This window comes from Saccostrea echinata, unplaced genomic scaffold, assembly GCF_033153115.1.
Source record: "Saccostrea echinata isolate AGI-Se365-2 ecotype Australia unplaced genomic scaffold, CSIRO_AGI_Sech_v1 ptg000054l, whole genome shotgun sequence".
In the NCBI taxonomy this organism is placed as follows: Eukaryota; Metazoa; Mollusca; class Bivalvia; order Ostreida; family Ostreidae; genus Saccostrea; species Saccostrea echinata.
In genome coordinates this window covers 28,104,004-28,121,586 of record NW_026889803.1, presented here as the reverse complement: position 1 = coordinate 28,121,586, position 17,583 = coordinate 28,104,004, and the positions used below count along the sequence as shown (strand labels likewise).

Sequence of the window (17,583 nt, the reverse complement as noted above, 5' to 3'; positions counted from 1 at the left end):
AAGGTCAAAGTCCAAGGGTCAAAGCTGTTGGTATCCAACAGAAGGTCTTGTTACGAAGAATACATATGTTAAGTATAAAAGCCCTAGAACAAACCCTTCAAAAGTTATGGCCAAGGTTAAAGTTTTTCGAAAGTAGGTTAAATTCATAGGTCAAGGGTCAAAGAATTTGATATACAAAGAAAGGTCTTGTCACAAGGATTACACATATGAAATATGGAAGCCCTAGCACCAACCATTTAAAAGTTATGGCCAAGGTTAAAGTTCGGTAAAATTTTGCAAAACTGGGTCAACTCCAAGGATAAGGTCAAAAATGGTGGTACTCAAAGAAAGGTATTGTCACAAGGAATACACATGTGAAATATGAAAGCCATATCTCCAACCAATCAAAAGTTATGGACAATGTTAAAGTTTTTGCGGACAAACAGACAGACAACCAGACAGACAGACGGACAGGGCAAAAACTTTATATCCCCGAATCTTCGATACGGGGGCATAAAAAATAAATACATGTAGATTAGAAATCTTAAAATCTAGGCATTAAATGCAAAGTCTTATTAACATATTTAATTTTTGTAAACATATGTAAAGGTGTAGACCTATATGCATTGTTCACATATATACAGATTTATTAATGAAATTTTTACCTTTTATTTAAGATTTAAAAGTTCTGTCATGTAAATTTTGAATTTACTAGGTGGAGGTAAATGCAAAATTTACATGATAGTTCAGAAAAGAAACCTAATTGTTCTCTGAATCAGTAACAATTAACAGCGACCACTAGAATTGATTTCTGCCTGCTTAGTAAATCACACAGCAAAACTTCTTTTATTTCCAGCAATCTATTTGCTCTGTATCTTGTTAACATCCTATCATAATGTAAATGTATATCTTTTGAGGAAGAAGAATTGAAGTTTTAGAAAATTTTGAGAGGGCATCAAACTTTAATGACCTAGAGCTGTCATGTCATTGTAATGAATTACAACGCCTAATATGGAGGGCGTTAGAGTTTCTTAAATATACAGCGCATCAGTTTCTGGACAGTTCTTGTAGAAACGCTAAAGAATAAAACAAATGGCTCTCTCTTGAAACATTTCGCGGCGCAGTTTGTTTCAGACGACTCTTTGCTTTACCAAAATGCATTCTAAAAAAATTCTTTTGATTTTCTTGATTCTGAAATTTGTGGATGCTCAATTTCAGAAAAGCAAAGTGCATTTGGAAAAAATATCAAGTTTGTACATTCCGTCGCGTTATGATTCAAATGATTTTCCGAAGTTTAAACTCGGAAAACATGCAGCGGAACAGCTTGCCTACGATCCGGTGCAGAAGCTTTTGTATGTCACAGGTATTGCTATAATTTACTTACAACATTTCTCAGTAATTTTTGCAATTCCTTCTCATTTATTTTTAATAAGTACATATGGTAAAAATTAATTAATTAATTTTATAAACACATTGCATTTTTATGCATTGGCATGAAAATCTTATAATAGCCATCTTATTTTATTTACTATTTTCATTTTCTATTTGCAAACGTATTTTTTTTTTTTATAATTCATGATACAATGTATTTGTTTGTTTAAAAGGATCATTTAATAAAAAAAAAAGATTGAAAGGAGATGGGTGAACATGACGAGCGATAAGCCTATAGTGTGACAAACATGAAGATGAAAAATTAAATTTCTATTATATCAAAATTTTCCTTGATATTTCGTCTAACATTAAAATATACTTTATGTAAAATCTCTACAATTTGCAAAAATCCCTCAAAGATTGAAATTATTTGCCTGTGAAATATTAGACACACACTGAAGCGGGCAAAAAGAGTCATTTTTGCATACTATAACACTATTTTTCGATATGAGTGGGTCTTCGCTCCACCTTTTTGAAAGTTAATCCTCAAAGTTTGCATGAAAGTATACATTTTTTGGTTACCAAAAATATGGAGCAATGACACACTTTACCTTAAAAATATACTTTTATGACATAACATTCGCATCTTTTCGAGAAATACTTGAAGTCCATTAAGTCAAGGGTCATATCACAAACATGATTTAAATGCCACTGTTCGTCAGGACTTATGTAGTCCAGTGGTTAGCGTGCTAGTCTCGAAAGAAAATGATTCTCAGGATTTTTATTGCTAGGGTTCGAACCCCACGAATACCAAATTAATTTTTTTTAATAAAAGAATAAATTTTGCCGAGAAAATTTTCCACAGAAAAGTTTTGTTTATCACAATTACATAAATTTCAATGATGAGAACTTTACTCTAAATATTAAAATCACAAACTGAACATGATTTTTATATTTCTGAAGCTACATGTATAGGCTTTCTGCTCGCTATGTTCGCCCATCTCCTTTCAATTGAAAAAAATATATGACAGAAAAAGAATGCATTTTAGTATTTTTTTTTTTTCATTATATACAAAGTATACGTTATTGTTACCTTCTAAACTGTTGAACTTAGATATTAATTATGACTATTGTTGACTACAGAATTAATTCTTGCAGTGTTTCCATTGTGAAAGTACTGTCATATCGTTTTGCTGAAGTTTGTATTAAAAATAAAGCTCCGCAAGTAAATAGATAAATAAATAAATAAATATCGCAACCGAAAGTCAATTATACAAAATCATTAGTAAGACCAACAAAGACAATTTCATTTCATTGTTTCCATGTGTCAACGTTAAGAATATTTTCCCTAATTTGCAGTTAATTTGCACATAGCAAGAATACCATAATATTCCGAGTTTGATAAAGATTCGTTAAAGTTTGACATAGCAAGTAAAAGGTCAGCATTTCAAAGAAAAAATGCAAAAATTGTTCAGAAGGGACAAGTGCGACTGTTACATTATCACACAAAGACAAGCTGTATAGTGTGTATACAGCGTTAATATGATACTTTCAGTTTGTTCAAGTTCAATTTATTCACCCAAACCAAAATATTGGTACATGGGGTTCATTAACAACATATATATACATTATATACAATCTGGTCAGAGGTACATATACAAAACAAAAAACATGACATATGATTGAAAAGGAAAATAAATAAATAAGAGAGGGGAAAATATATATCAAGGAGGACAGACAGCATCATAAATTTTTAAAATAAACATACATAATTTTTTCAGCATTTTTTCATTTTTGGTTGACATTAATTCCATAAATTTAATAACATTAGGTCTGTGGGAAAAATAATTGCCCAGGTAATTTTTTCTTACATTAGCTAAAGTTTTACATTCTAAGATATAATGAAATTCATCAGCAGTTTGATTATTATTACAAAGTGTACAGATTCTATCACACAGTGGTATACCATACCATCTTCCAGTCTCTACTGGCAGATGATGATTTGCAGTTCGAAATTTTATAAATATTTTTCTAAATTTAGGAGATAACTTATCAATATAATGTTCAGATCCAAAGTTTTGTTTAAAGATTCTGTAAATCTGTCCTTTTGAAGAATTATTTACGTCACTAGACCACTTTTGAATAAATTGATCTTGTAATATTTGTTTTACAGAAGCAGTTATCCATTTATAATTCATATTGACACCCTGTTCGTACCATACATTTGATAAACCACACATATCACATATTTTCTGTATACAGTATAATTATATAAGTGTTCTAGACCATTCCCTTTAATTTGGACCCACTAGTCAGAACAAGGACCATGCTCTGCATTTTGCTTTATTTGTCGACGCAGATTTATTTATGTCATATTTGAAAACAATTTTGATTCAACTTTACAAAGATATCCTTATGTATACTTAGTCAACTCCCTCCCCTCCCAATACGTTGACCTTTATGCTCATAACTGCGAGTACTAGCATTACTTTTTACTTCGTTACATTTCATTATATTAATTACTTTGTTGTTACATTGCGCACTACTTCAAAGCGACCATAACAGCCAATATATAATAAATAGTCTTACCATTTAAAAATAACTCTTTCAATGCAAAATTGCAATATGAAAAAAAAATGATTGAAAATGACTTTTTTGTTCTAATTTGCCACTTTTTATTTTTATTTCAGGCGAGGAGAGGCTTTCCGTTGTAGATTTGTCCAATCCAGACGACCCTCGAATAGTGTACCGGAAACAGTTTGATAAAATGGACCCAACAGATGTGGAATATTGCGGAAATCATGTATTTGTTACAGTCAACAACGACGATAATCCGGAAGAAGGGAGAGTCATGGTGTTCCGGACGTACAATAAACGACACAACACCATGCCCATTGTACTTAATATTGTTGGTAAGGCTTTACAGTAAGACCCGTTCCTCAAATATCTGTTTTGTTTTTTCTTGTAATATATAAGAAATATTCATAATATTAACATTATCTTGTGCTTTTTAAACTGTTTTTAAAATGTCTTAGAAATACATAAAAATGTGATATTGACAATTTAAGTGATTTCAGATAGGATTATATAGGAAACACTACCCTCTGGTATCTTGCACAAATGCCCGGTAAGGTACCTCAATTTTTTGTGTAGAAAGTTGTTAAAGTTGCAGTATTTCAATGACAAATTCTTGGGGGGAATTATATATAATATTGAGGAACGTGTCGTCTGATCTTAAGGTGCTCAATCGATGTTAACCAGTCTTTGGCAATCAGCAATTTGCGTTATGCAATAAAGCATTTGTTAGAGACGACTAGAAATTAATATTGTTAATTTTTTTTGTTTTATGATAGACTTCAGAGTTTCATACAAGTATTCTTAGAGAGAAAGGTAATAAAACGGTCATGGTTAAATTATTCTACTTGCCAAAATAAAAACCTGGCTTAAATTAACATTTATATTGTGTATCAAAAACATTTTTTAAGGAAAGATACAAATGAAAAATTTGTCTGAATTTTAATTAACAATGCTTGTATATGTCAGTTTTTGAGAATCACACGTCACCAGCATGCATACATGAAGTACTTCAAGAAGGATTTGACAAATGTAATGCAAATAACTAATTTGCTGACATTTCATCTTTGTTACAGAATGATATTTATGAACATAATTAGTAATGGTGGGATCATAAAAAGTTAATAAATGCTGTGACACCTTGCTGTCTGTAATAAATTCACTATTAGTTACCTACAATTTCGAAACGAGTAATTGTAAAGAGAGTGTACATGTAATAATAATTTTTGTTGTTGTTGTTGAAGTTCAGGGCTCGTTAAGACAAAAACTGGTCGTACAGAAAGATCTTTGTCCTGTCTTGACCCAATTATTTGCCTGATATGCATACTCTTTGCTAATGAATACATGTAATTAGCAATTTTGTCACTGAGGAATTTGGTAAAATCCTCATTTTCTTAACTGCCTGATTGTCAGACATTTTTATTTGAGAATGCGTGTTGCAAACCTACTTTGATATCACTTATTTCTGTAGTGATTTAATTTGCGTTTTTTCGAAGTGAGAGAGGCACATGAATTTATGTCCACCACGAAGTGTAATTTTTCACATATATTATACTCAACAATTTCTTCATCCACGAAATCAAATCCCCAGGAACCCATTTCCCCCACAAATTCGACCCCACGATAATATGTGATTTTACAGTATATCATGATCATTAATCTGAATGTAAAAAGCATCATTTTAAATTTTTAACATAATCTTTTTGTTCAGTAAATGTTCCAGTATTAGCTTCACTTCTTTAAGTTTACGTGTTGATGTTTAGATATTTTGATAGCTATTCATACATCTCCCTTCTGACTCTTTTCATCCAAATTGCTGACATCCTTGGACCAAGTGTATTTTAATACCCAGAGATTACTTGGGATTCAAAGGAAATATTTAGTAAAAATTAAAGAACTTCGATACTTTATAAAATGTTCTAAATGCAGGTTCCCAAATTCAAGAATACACCTCCTCCCAGCGAAGGATGCAGATTTTATTTTTGCTAAAAAAAATCGGCGTATCTATGCAATACAATGTACAAAAAAGTTAGCATTTTGATTTCAGCTGGCCCGTCCCCTAATTCATTGCTTCCTACCTCCAACTGTCAGACAATATTGGTGGCACTAGAGGGGGATCCGTTTGCCAGGGGAGGCAACCTCATTGACCCAGAAGGTGGCATTGGGGTACTCAAGTTCCCATCCAATTTCATCTCCGAGAATACATACAATTACAAAATTCTGGATTTTGGAAAATTTAACAAGAAGTAAAGTCTTTTCATTCTCTTTAAGTGTAAAATTGAAACAATTAAGTGTACATTATTTTATTTTTATTTATCTATTTATTTTGGCTTTTTGTCTCTGAGATGGCATGTTACACAATATTTACTATGGTTTAGCAGTTTTTATTAATTATGTAAATGTATAAATTAGAGGACAAGATAAAACTTGATGTCAGTTAAAGTCATTCAAAAAGTTAAAGATTTCAATTTGACAAAACATTTTTTAGATTGTTTTTTATTCATTGATTACCTAGAGTGTAAAAAAAAAACAACAACGTTCCATTAGATGTTGTATTAAATTTATATCGCATTTTCTAATCTATATGCAAAAATTATTTTTCAAAATTTCTCTTTATATTATTTAAAGTTTATATTTAAATCAATTAAATTTTGAAGTTTATTCATTGTTTTTGAAGATATTCATTATTAGCAAGGAGTGGTGTGCGTTTCGTTTACAAGGAAAACGGCAATACTTTCGCACAGGACCTTGAACCGGAACAAATTACCCTGAGTGCTGACGAAAAAAAAGCGTATGTTACCTTGCAGGTAATTTGCATCTTGTACATTTTTTTTCTCGAATTAATGTAACTCTTTTTTAACAAACTTTCTGTTATGTTATATAGAGTACAAATTAAATTAAGATTTATTTTCCTCCTAGTCATTTTGGTACAACAACAACCATCTATATACAGTTTCCTTTTGCAATTATCATATGATTAATTACACCTGTCTTGATAACGGCTGACCACCTTAAGTTAACTTTGAATTGAAGCATGAATATTTCTGCGCAGAATTCTAATCTGATGCAAGACTATTATGTAATGTGTTATAAAAACAAAAAAGCTTGTCATTTGCTAAATATAAGTATTTTTTGTGAACTAAGTGCATAATTTATTTTAATTTTTCTGTTAATTTTTTTAGAAAGATATGAACGTAACAAAGCCTAAATGCAATTTGTGAAAAATGCGATTTCTTTCTTTAAAGGATATCCGCTCCTCAGCCAGGAACGATAACTCTTAAAATCATTATATTTGAATTTAAAAAAATCTCAAAATAAAACTTGAAAGCTTTCCGTGCAATAATTTTCATCTTATGCATCTTAATATGGTTCAAGATTCTTTGAAGTCTTAGAAACGGCCTTGTAAAAGTTGACATTTGTACCCACAAAAGAACAAAGATAAATACATTTTTTAAGAAATCGAATATCCTTTAATCTAGCCTTTGATATCAACGTTTATTAGCATGATATGAAATTATGAATAACATGTGATATCTTGCAATGATAGCACAAGCTTTTTACACTAAGTATTACATGTACATAATTGAAACATTTTACACTAAGTATTAAATGTACATAATAATTGAAACTTTTTACACTAAGTATTACATGAACATAATAATCGAAACTTTTTACACTAAGTATTACATGTACATAATAATAGAAACTTTTTACACTAAGAATTACATGTACATAATAATTGAAACGTTTTACACTAAGTATTAAATGTACATAATAATTGAAACTTTTTACACTAAGTATTACATGTACATAATAATTGAAACTTTTTACACTAAGTATTACATGTGCATAATAATTGAAACTTTTTACACTTAATATTACATGTACATAATAATTGAAACTTTTTACACTAAGTATTACATGTACATTATAATTGAAACTTTTTACACTAAGTATTAAATGTACATAATAATTGAAACTTTTTACACTAAGTATTACATGTACATAATAATTGAAACTTTTTACACTAAGTATTACATGTACATAATAATTGAAACGTTTTACACTAAGTATTAAATGTACATAATAATTGAAACTTTTTACACTAAGTATTACATGTACATTATAATTGAAACTTTTTACACTAAGTATTACATGTGCATAATAATTGAAACTTTTTACACTTAATATTACATGTACATAATAATTGAAACTTTTTACACTAAGTATTACATGTACATTATAATTGAAACTTTTTACACTAAGTATTAAATGTACATAATAATTGAAGTAAATAGAACTAAAGTACGGCCGTATTAAAAAAAACGTGCAATTGTCTCTAAATGCCTGGATACTTACATGTATAGTTTTTTTATCCTGAAATATATCTGTTGATCAATTTTCATTGATCAACAGAGCAGGCTGTTTTATTAAATTTTCTGAAAACATATTTGAGATTTGATAATTTTCTCTATATAATTGTATTAACTTTAATGATGAACTTTGAAGAAATACTAATGGTAGATACACATTACTTTGAGAATTCATAGACATTTTTGTGATTATTTTCAATTACTCAGCTCCTGACTTCGATCGGACTACCTTAACTAGCTAATTACAACTACAGCTACAATAAAAAAAAAAAACTCAACTACTCAATGGGATCTTTATACTAAACAAATATCACTTCTAAAGTGAGAGAGGCACATATTTTACTTTTAAACTAATAAAATAAATAAAAATCTACAGTTTATCAATTTCTAATCAATTCAAGCATTCTTAACATTTTTATAGGATGCATTCTTAACATTTTTATAGGGGAAGATAAATTAATTGAACACCTCATCTGTTTTTCCCCACTTGGGTGAGCAATAGTGTTTTCCGTTCATCAAAACTTTGTTGACTTTGAACATTTTTCCTGGTGGGAAAAAGTCAGGCACCCTATATGTTGAAAAGATTTTAGTGTTGTCATATAGGACGAATCTTAGCAACCGGTTACTCGCTTTCTTTTTCAATCGAGTATCTTATTTGTAAAGTCTTTAGATTTTCAATATTTATCTTATCCTTTACTTATCAGTATATCTAAAGTACAGTACAAATGCATTCCCTATAAGCATACAATATTTACATTTACAAACACACACAATATATCTGTCAAATAAGTTTGCTTAACATTTATTGTTTGTGATCGAGATGAATTCATTTACTCCGAAATGGGTCATTTTCGGGGTGTATATGTTCATCGCTGGTTTCATATTTTGTTTCAGTCTGAGGTACTTCAGCATAACTAATGTTCCCATCCCTGTATTCTATTTCACACATGACCTAAAATCAACCGTTCTTATAATATATTTCCGTACTTTTGATATCTTCAATTTTTTTAATCCAAATAAACTACTGATCATGCCGCACAGGTTTAGTTGAGGTAGTTATAACTCAGGTCTTCAAAACTTGTACATGTATAAGCCTTAGCAATCAAAGCATCAGTTAGAAAGACTCACAGATATTGTCACATTGTGGTCAGGACCGTGCTTCTATGACCCCCCCTCCCTTAAATAGATTTCTTTTAATTTTCTATATTTTTATTCACTTACCACTTCATCATCATGTTTCTGTTTATAAATCACATGAAAATTACGAGCCAGATGCAAATGAACTCCCATTGTAATTAAAATTTGATCCATTTTAACATTTTAGGAAAATAATGCAATTGCAGAGGTTGACCTGGTCACAGATTCTATAACTCAAATCCATGGGCTTGGATTTAAAGACTGGAAAAAATACAAGCTGGACCCAAGTGACAGTGATGGAGGTAATACCCAAATAATTCAAGAATAGAAACAACACCTCCCTTTAATAACTCTAATAATGTTTCGCAGAAAAAAAATTGTAGAATAAAATGACTGGAAAACAAATTCCCAACTCATAACTCATGCACAGAACAAACTACAATATGCCTTACCGTATTATGATATTTTTGCATTTTGCTTCTTTGTATGATAGTCTTCTAAAAAAGGAAAAATATATATAGTATATATTATTTTATTACAATTTTCGGTTGGGCCATCCTTAAAAAATTGTTTGTTTGGAATTGCCGCCTGGGAGGTTTCAGACCCTGGGGGGAGGGAGTGAAATTATTTTTTTTTTTTTCAAAATTAAATCAAAAATTGATGATAAAAATCTCAGTAAGGAATGAACACATTATTTTCTGCCTTTTTGCAAAGGGTATCTCCCATCAACCAGGAACCCAGTTTTGCTTAGATCCTACACTTATTGATTGGGTGGCACATGTGGTAACACATCAAGGATTGAATAAAAAATCTTATTTTTGGTCAATAAAATTTTTTCCAGGAGGGGCCATTTCAATGAGGCGGGAGGCAATTCCAAACAAACAATAATTTTATTTTGGCCTTGTTGAAAATAACACACAAATTAATACTTTCCAATATAGGTATCAACATGTATTCTTACCCGGTTTACGGTATATACCAGCCGAACGCCATAAAAACTGTGACAGTTGGGAGGAGGGAGTTTCTTGTGACAGCCGATGAAGGAGACAGCAAGGATTACTCCGGAAAGAAGCTGACAACTCCGGGATTTAACGAAGTTAAAAGAGTAAAAGATATCGTCCTTTCAGGTATAAAAGATGTTACATACTACAATGTTATTTTTCTAATGCAGAGGACGTAACAATATAATTAATTTTATGATTCTGCAAATTTGTAAAATATATTAATTTTATAAAATAACACGCTTTTATTATTTTGAGAATAATTCTTATCATAATTTTTTTTGTTTTAAAGATAAATCTGAAGTTTTACAATGGGCCAACCAACGAAAAATACCGAATATACAGAACGATGCCTTATTAGGTAATCATCCAAGACTCGTCAAATAAAATCTAGTAAATAAGATCATCTTTAGTCCCTATACCATTACGAAAGTCAAACTTTTTTAATTTAGGGGGTTTATTTCCCCTAATTTGAACATTACAGGCAAGCTACAGATCACCATTGAAAATGGACGGCTTAAAGATGGCACCTTCGACAAACTCTATACTTTCGGTGGGCGTGGTTTCTCTGTGCTGAGATCAGATTCAATGAATCGAGTGTTCGATAGCGGCTCGAGTGTTGAGGAATCACATGCATTACAGTTTCCCAAACTGTTTAATTCCTATGTCAAGTCATCTGCAAATATAACAGACACTTTTGATACACGTTCTGATAATAAGGTATGATACAGCAAGGGTGTTCAACATTATGGCAGTTATGCTAGTATAAATACACTCCTGTATTAAAACGAGGAGCAAACATTCATTAAGACTGTAAATGTATGCCAAAAGGTCCATATATGCCAGGATAAAATAAAACGCATCAAACTAAACTTTTCAGGTACAAAAATTTATTTTTTATTTTAATATAAGGTGAAAAAGAAGAAAAATTCCTAGGCATGCAATTCGAAGAAGATTGTTTTGAGAAAAGCTGTATCAATATTCGACAATTCGTTTTCTTCCTGGCACAAAATTTTAAGCCATAGAGTATACAATGTTAAAAAAGGAAAATTTCAGCTGAAAATAAGCACATGCATTAGATATTATATCAATAATTTTTGTAAATTAGAGGTATCATGTAAAAGGTCCCAGAATCAGGGAGCCCAAATCTTTCAAATGGCGACAGAACTTTCATTTCTAATATGAATTCCGTCGAGGAGTATACTAGACATTGGGCTATATATAAAAAGTGTGATTTACCGTGCCTACACTGGATTCCAAAACTTCATAAAAATTCTTACAAACAAATTAGGGTCCACAGTTTCAACCAAGCCCTATTCCTACTCCTCGCCAAAAGGTTAACTGCTGCGAAGGAGAAACTTCAGATGTATTGTGCTACAACATATTCAAGAGGTGGTGTAAATCAAATATATATTCTAAAATAAATCTAAAGAACTTTGAGAAAATTTAAAATCTCAAAATTTTTCAAATATCAATAGCATCAAAACATACGTCTTTTATACAACCCTTCCTCACAATATATTAAAGAGTAGGAATTTATTGCTTCTTCAATAGAAATGGGACTCGTAAACTACTACAAATTACTACAAAAAACATTCTGATTCTATTTACAAGACCCTGAAGTTGATTTTAAAAAGATGCTGGAGTTCCTCATTGACAATTTTTTTATGTAGTCTTTGGAGACCAGATCTTCCAACAATATGTTGGAATTTCGATGGGCACTATTGTGCTTCTTTATTAGCCGACATGTTTTTATATTTCTATGAAGATTTATTTAAAAACTTCCACAAAAGACGAAGGAAACTCCTGTTGTGGCATTCAACTCAACATTTATATATATATCGACATTTTTTTTTATCAATTAACAATTGAACCAATTACTTTCATTCATATCCGGACTCGATACTAGTACATGTATACCCAGTGAACTCGAAATAAAAGACACTACTTACATATGTTGACTCGATATATCCCAGTGAACTCAAAATAAAAGACACTACAGAGTCTGCCACATCTGTTTTATATTTGGATGTTTTACTAACTATAGACGATAATGGCCAATCAATAGCTAAACTGTTTGACAAAGAGGATGACTTCAACATTACTTGAATATTGTGTTTGTTTCCCAGCTTATTCATTACGCAAGAGCATGCTCTAAGTACGATCAATTTTTAAACCGAGGCAAGCCACTGACAAATGAGTTTCTGTTACAAGGATTCAACAAGCCCGTTTAAAGTCAGCTTTTCGCAAATTCTACGGTCGTTATAATGATCTTGTTTGTAAAACAACCTATCGTTGGGTCGTATTTTATCTGACATCTCATACCTTTTCTTAGGTCATTGCTATTATACTAAATTTGACCTCGGAGTACTCCGTTTACCTGATCAACACATAGGGGTCATAGCGGGTGTGACAGGTCGACAGGGGATGCTTACTCCTTCTAGGCACCTGATCTGATGTTTCTAGTGGTCCGTGTTTTTGCCCTGTTTACTGTATTTACTGTTTACTGTCTTCTCTACTGTATTTATAAGATGGATCACTGTTCGTTATCTTCACCTCTTACATGTTTAATTTTTACGTTAAAACTGAAATATTTGAAAATTGTTAGGCCATTGTCTAAAGCTTTCGCCGTTTGTCCGATCATGACAAAGAGCACACGGCGGGTGTGACCAATCGACCAGGGGATGCTTTCTCCTCCATGCCACTTGATCCCACCTCTGATGTTTTAGAAAAAGGTCTGTGTTTCTTCTGCTTCAAATTTGCATTGTTTCAAGGGACTTTTGAGCTTGATTATTGTTCGTTATCTTCATATTTCACAGTATACAACGTCAAACTTAACAGAAACTCGTACTCTGAAATCATGAATTGTGTTTTCTTGGCCGACCCCAGTATCAGCTATATTATTTATCTTGCATTGTAACGAACATTGCCTTTTTTCTTTGTATGAATTCATGCTACAAAGGATCATTGATAGAATAAAATTGAACAAAGATCCAAATGAGGATTAGTGAGTAGTTGTCAAAATATATCCGTGATCGCCAAACATATATTGGTAATAATGTCAAAAGTAAGTCGGAGAGAGAGAGTGCTTCAACCAATTATCTCCTCTATAATCCCTTTTGAAAAAGGGATATCAATCTTAAATTATGTGTATTAACTTTTCTTTTAATTTTAAGGGACCGGAGAGTGAAAGCCTAGAGGTTGCCTATGACGGTCCACGAGCCATCGTTTTCGTTGGGAACGAAAGACCTGGATCCATTAGTATCTACTCATTCAACAACGACATGAGTGGGGGCACCCTAGAGAGTATATATAGTGGGATTTGGACATTGAATGGGACGTGGGGAGAAGCATTTTCTCAGGGATATATAAGCGACCTGGATCCAGAGAATATCAAGTGCGTAATGAATCAGTTTTGTAACTATTGTTATATAAAATATTCTGACAAACCAGTATCCGCTAGAGATTGGTTGGGTTAAACTTTTAGGAAAAAGGAAGTTGGGAGGCATGGATTAATTTAAAAATGCACATTAATTAATTAAATGCTTTCCTTAACTGTTCTGATACCTAATTTGTTTTATTTTTTCGACGTTAATGATAAGCACATAAAAAGTCATATAAAAGCAAACCTGTAACTGTAAAAATAAAATTGTACTTAAATAACATGAAACGTACAAAAGAATTTTTCAATGCAAATGTTTTGAATATTATTAGATACCTTTCCCCGAACCATAGTCCTAACGGCCAGCCCATGTTGCTTGTTGCTGGATCTGAATCAGGAACTGTTTCTCTCTTCAATGTCAAAGGCATGCGCAGTCGTAAGTGTGCTGAAATTTGCAAGTCAGTTACTAAGCTATGAAAACATCTTGTCAAATTCTTTCAAAAATTGTCCACTTATATATGTACAAAATTAATTAGATTATTTAAAGTTTATCTAAAAAGAAACTTCAGAAATGTTTCTTTTTAATTTGTAAGCTTTACCAAATCCACAAGTCAATTATAGGGTTCAAGTCAAGCCTCTCAGAAGTGAACGTAAGTATTTTGGAGAGATGGTCATTGTATAAAAATAATAATATAAGCTACATATCAAAGAATGTTTCCTGTTGATATTACAGAATAAACATATACATTCACGAAATGACAAAAATTATATTGCAATTAAATATCTAGCATTAATTCATTATATATGTAGTCAGTTGTTTCTAACATTATACTTAGTACAATAATGAAAATAATATTTGCACGTAAGTGTTTGTTAAAATTATTAAATTTATATATTAACAGATGAAAATGAAATTAATAATATTTGCACATAAATAACATATTTTTAAATTTTACATGTAGTTTATTAATATATATAAAATGTGATGGATTAGTGTTTGGATGTATACAGATTTTGAATATATGTAGTGGACAAAGAAGTTAAGGATTACAGAATTAAATTCATGTTATTGCATTCTCCGTTCTTATGGTTTCTCATCTGGTACAGCATCTTTAAAGGAAAAAATATAGTCAAAAACTCCTCACTTATTGAACTGTGATGATAAAATTTAAAAAAAAATGTATCCCATAATTTGTTATTCTGAACATGCTATTTTTAAGCCCCTAAATTTTGCTTCAGAAATGAAGTGCTTGATGTAGAATGGTTTTTATACCATCTTTATATACCGATATTTATGTATTTTGAATTTGTAAATTCATAATGTAATATGATTCTGTAAACAATATCATTTACGTAGTAGCAATGAAAAATGTTTTGTTTGAATTGTTTCAAATGAATTCAGTCACTACAAAAGTTCGTTTCAAAAGAAAGTGATCCTTTACTTTTTTGTCCAGTATATTTATATAAAAATTTCATTTATAAATAGATATGACAAATATATACTCAAAAATACAATATTGGTAATAATAGCTAGTTATCAAACAAGATCTAATGTGAAAATATTCATTAAATATGTGGGGAAAACTGATGGTCAAATATCTAATTTCTCGATGTATTAAATTTAATTTATGACTCGGTACGAGTTGAAAGTACTGATATCATGAGAAAAAGACATTTTCTTGGATTTTAGCCCTTAAAGAAACATCAACCACAGAAATTGCAGCCACAAAAACCATTTCCAACAACGGGGCCAAAGGTATGATATTTGTATCATTATTTTTATTTCCACTCAGTGGCTTTTTATTTCATTTCTACAATATCGCCGATGTTGTTCTAGCGGACAATAAAAATTACATTACTTTTAGATAGAACTGCAGAAATGGAAGAAAATATATGCTTATGTTGTATCTCTCTCAGAAATATTCTACTTCTAAAATTTAGGACAATTATTTTACAATCCTATCTTTATGCTTCCTTTTCTCATACAGGAAACAAACAAATTACCAAGAAACGCAATAAATCTAACAGAAAGCAAAGGAGGAATATTCAGCGGAAAACCAAAAGGAACGTTAAAAGGAATAATAAAAACTCCCCCAACAAACGGGGTAGAAAACTCTCTCGGAAAACCAAAACAAAGGGTAAATTTTCTAGGAAAACCAAAACGACAGCAAAAAAGAAAAAATCAAAGAAAACAAAATCAAGGCAAAAATCTAAGACGAAAACCTCAAAAAGGAAAAAGTCTTCAAAATCGAAGAAACAGAAACGTTCGTCAAAATCGAAGGGGAAGAAAAGGTCGAGTAAAAAGTCGAAATCAAAAGTCTAGAGGTCAGATTTGAAGGCCAACATTAACTTTTCATTGACTGTCAAAATGCAAATTAAGATTACATTTTGGAAATTTGTGAATGTTTTCATATGCATAATTTGTCTAATTAGTAGAACATGTAATAAAACATTACTCGTTTCGTCTGTAATGGTTTGTCTGAGTTGTATATTAAGGAATTTATGCATATAATTTACTTGTAGTTAAAGTTAAACATAGGAAACCCTAGTAAATGTTTTGTAGCAAAAAGGATAGTAAGCTTTTGTCATAGGGTGGTAAGAAAGTGGTTATATATATATATATATATATATATATATATATATATATATATATATATATATATATATATATATATAAAAGGGATGGCAATCGAATACAGAATTGCTAATCGGTTAACCGCAATTATAATGAACCGATTGTTTGTCAAAAAATATAAATTCAACAAAAATCTGCAATTCCTTAATTTTTCCGGAGAAATAGATATTATATTAACAACACGTTCCGACCGATTAACCGGTTAATCGTATAAAACTATACATTTTCTTGACTTTTTTCAAGTAGATCTATTCCTACGCACAAGAAGACTTAAAAACAATGTTAGAAGTTTAAAAAAAAAAATTCTATTTGTCTTTATTCTTGATCAGGAAATTACATGCATATATTTTTTATTTCAATAGACAGGGAAAAAAATCAGAAACCATGAAACATGCCTGAGAAATCGTGAATAATTTTCCAAGCAGATGTCAAACAAGTTCATTCTCATTGTCACCATAATCAAATCTAAGTCTAAACTGTATCACTTAATTTACAATGTTTGTTTAATAATCTAATTTGATAGATAATTGCTAAAGATACACACCAATTCAAAGTGCCCAGCGGTGATTATTATCATTAAAGAATTACAGGACAGTCGGGGAACACATGGTGTTTTAACAGTAATTTACACATCAGTGACTGACCAATTACCGCACAATTTTAATCCGGAGAGCCATAATTACCTCTATTTCAGCTTAAATAAATATGTGAAAATGCTAAATTATCAACGTTTAAGCAGGGATTTCTTTTTAAAAAATAAATTTTGAGAAGATTGCGTTCAATTTTACATATATTTTATTTTTTTCGACTAACCGATTACAGATTTTCTATCCGATTGACATCGTTCCGACCGAGTAATCGGTTAACCGGTTAGAAATTGACATCCCTTATATATATATATATATATATATATATATATATATATATATATATATATATATATATATATATATATATATATATATAAAGCACACGAAGTCTACAATGAACTCCATAACTATACAACATAACTGCCGTAAGTTATGAAATACTATTATAGAGGAGAGCATAGAGCGATTCATTATACAGGGATACCCACTTCCTCCCGTTCTGGGATTGAACTTTCGCCCTGCGGAACCTGTATCCAGCGTG

At 30.9% G+C, this 17,583-nt stretch overlaps 1 protein-coding gene across 3 annotated transcripts; it reads left to right on the top strand.

Moving 5' to 3' along the window:
* The first annotated feature begins 1,072 nt into the window (after positions 1-1,072).
* Positions 1,073-16,283, top strand: LOC133206198 (uncharacterized). Of its 3 annotated transcripts, none has more exons than XM_061342137.1 (13): positions 1,073-1,342; positions 4,041-4,262; positions 5,972-6,170; positions 6,602-6,731; positions 9,622-9,736; positions 10,376-10,561; positions 10,728-10,796; positions 10,920-11,155; positions 13,612-13,832; positions 14,150-14,253; positions 14,439-14,467; positions 15,508-15,573; positions 15,806-16,283. In XM_061342137.1, the coding sequence occupies exons 1-13, from the start codon at positions 1,135-1,137 to the stop codon at positions 16,151-16,153; spliced, it is 2,133 nt and encodes a 710-aa protein (XP_061198121.1). In that variant the 5' UTR covers positions 1,073-1,134; the 3' UTR covers positions 16,154-16,283. The 3 variants fall into 3 exon arrangements, with proteins under 3 accessions (XP_061198121.1, XP_061198120.1, XP_061198122.1); XM_061342136.1 differs by having other exon boundaries at positions 14,411-14,467; XM_061342138.1 differs by lacking the exon at positions 14,439-14,467.
* Positions 16,284-17,583: the final 1,300 nt, after the last annotated feature.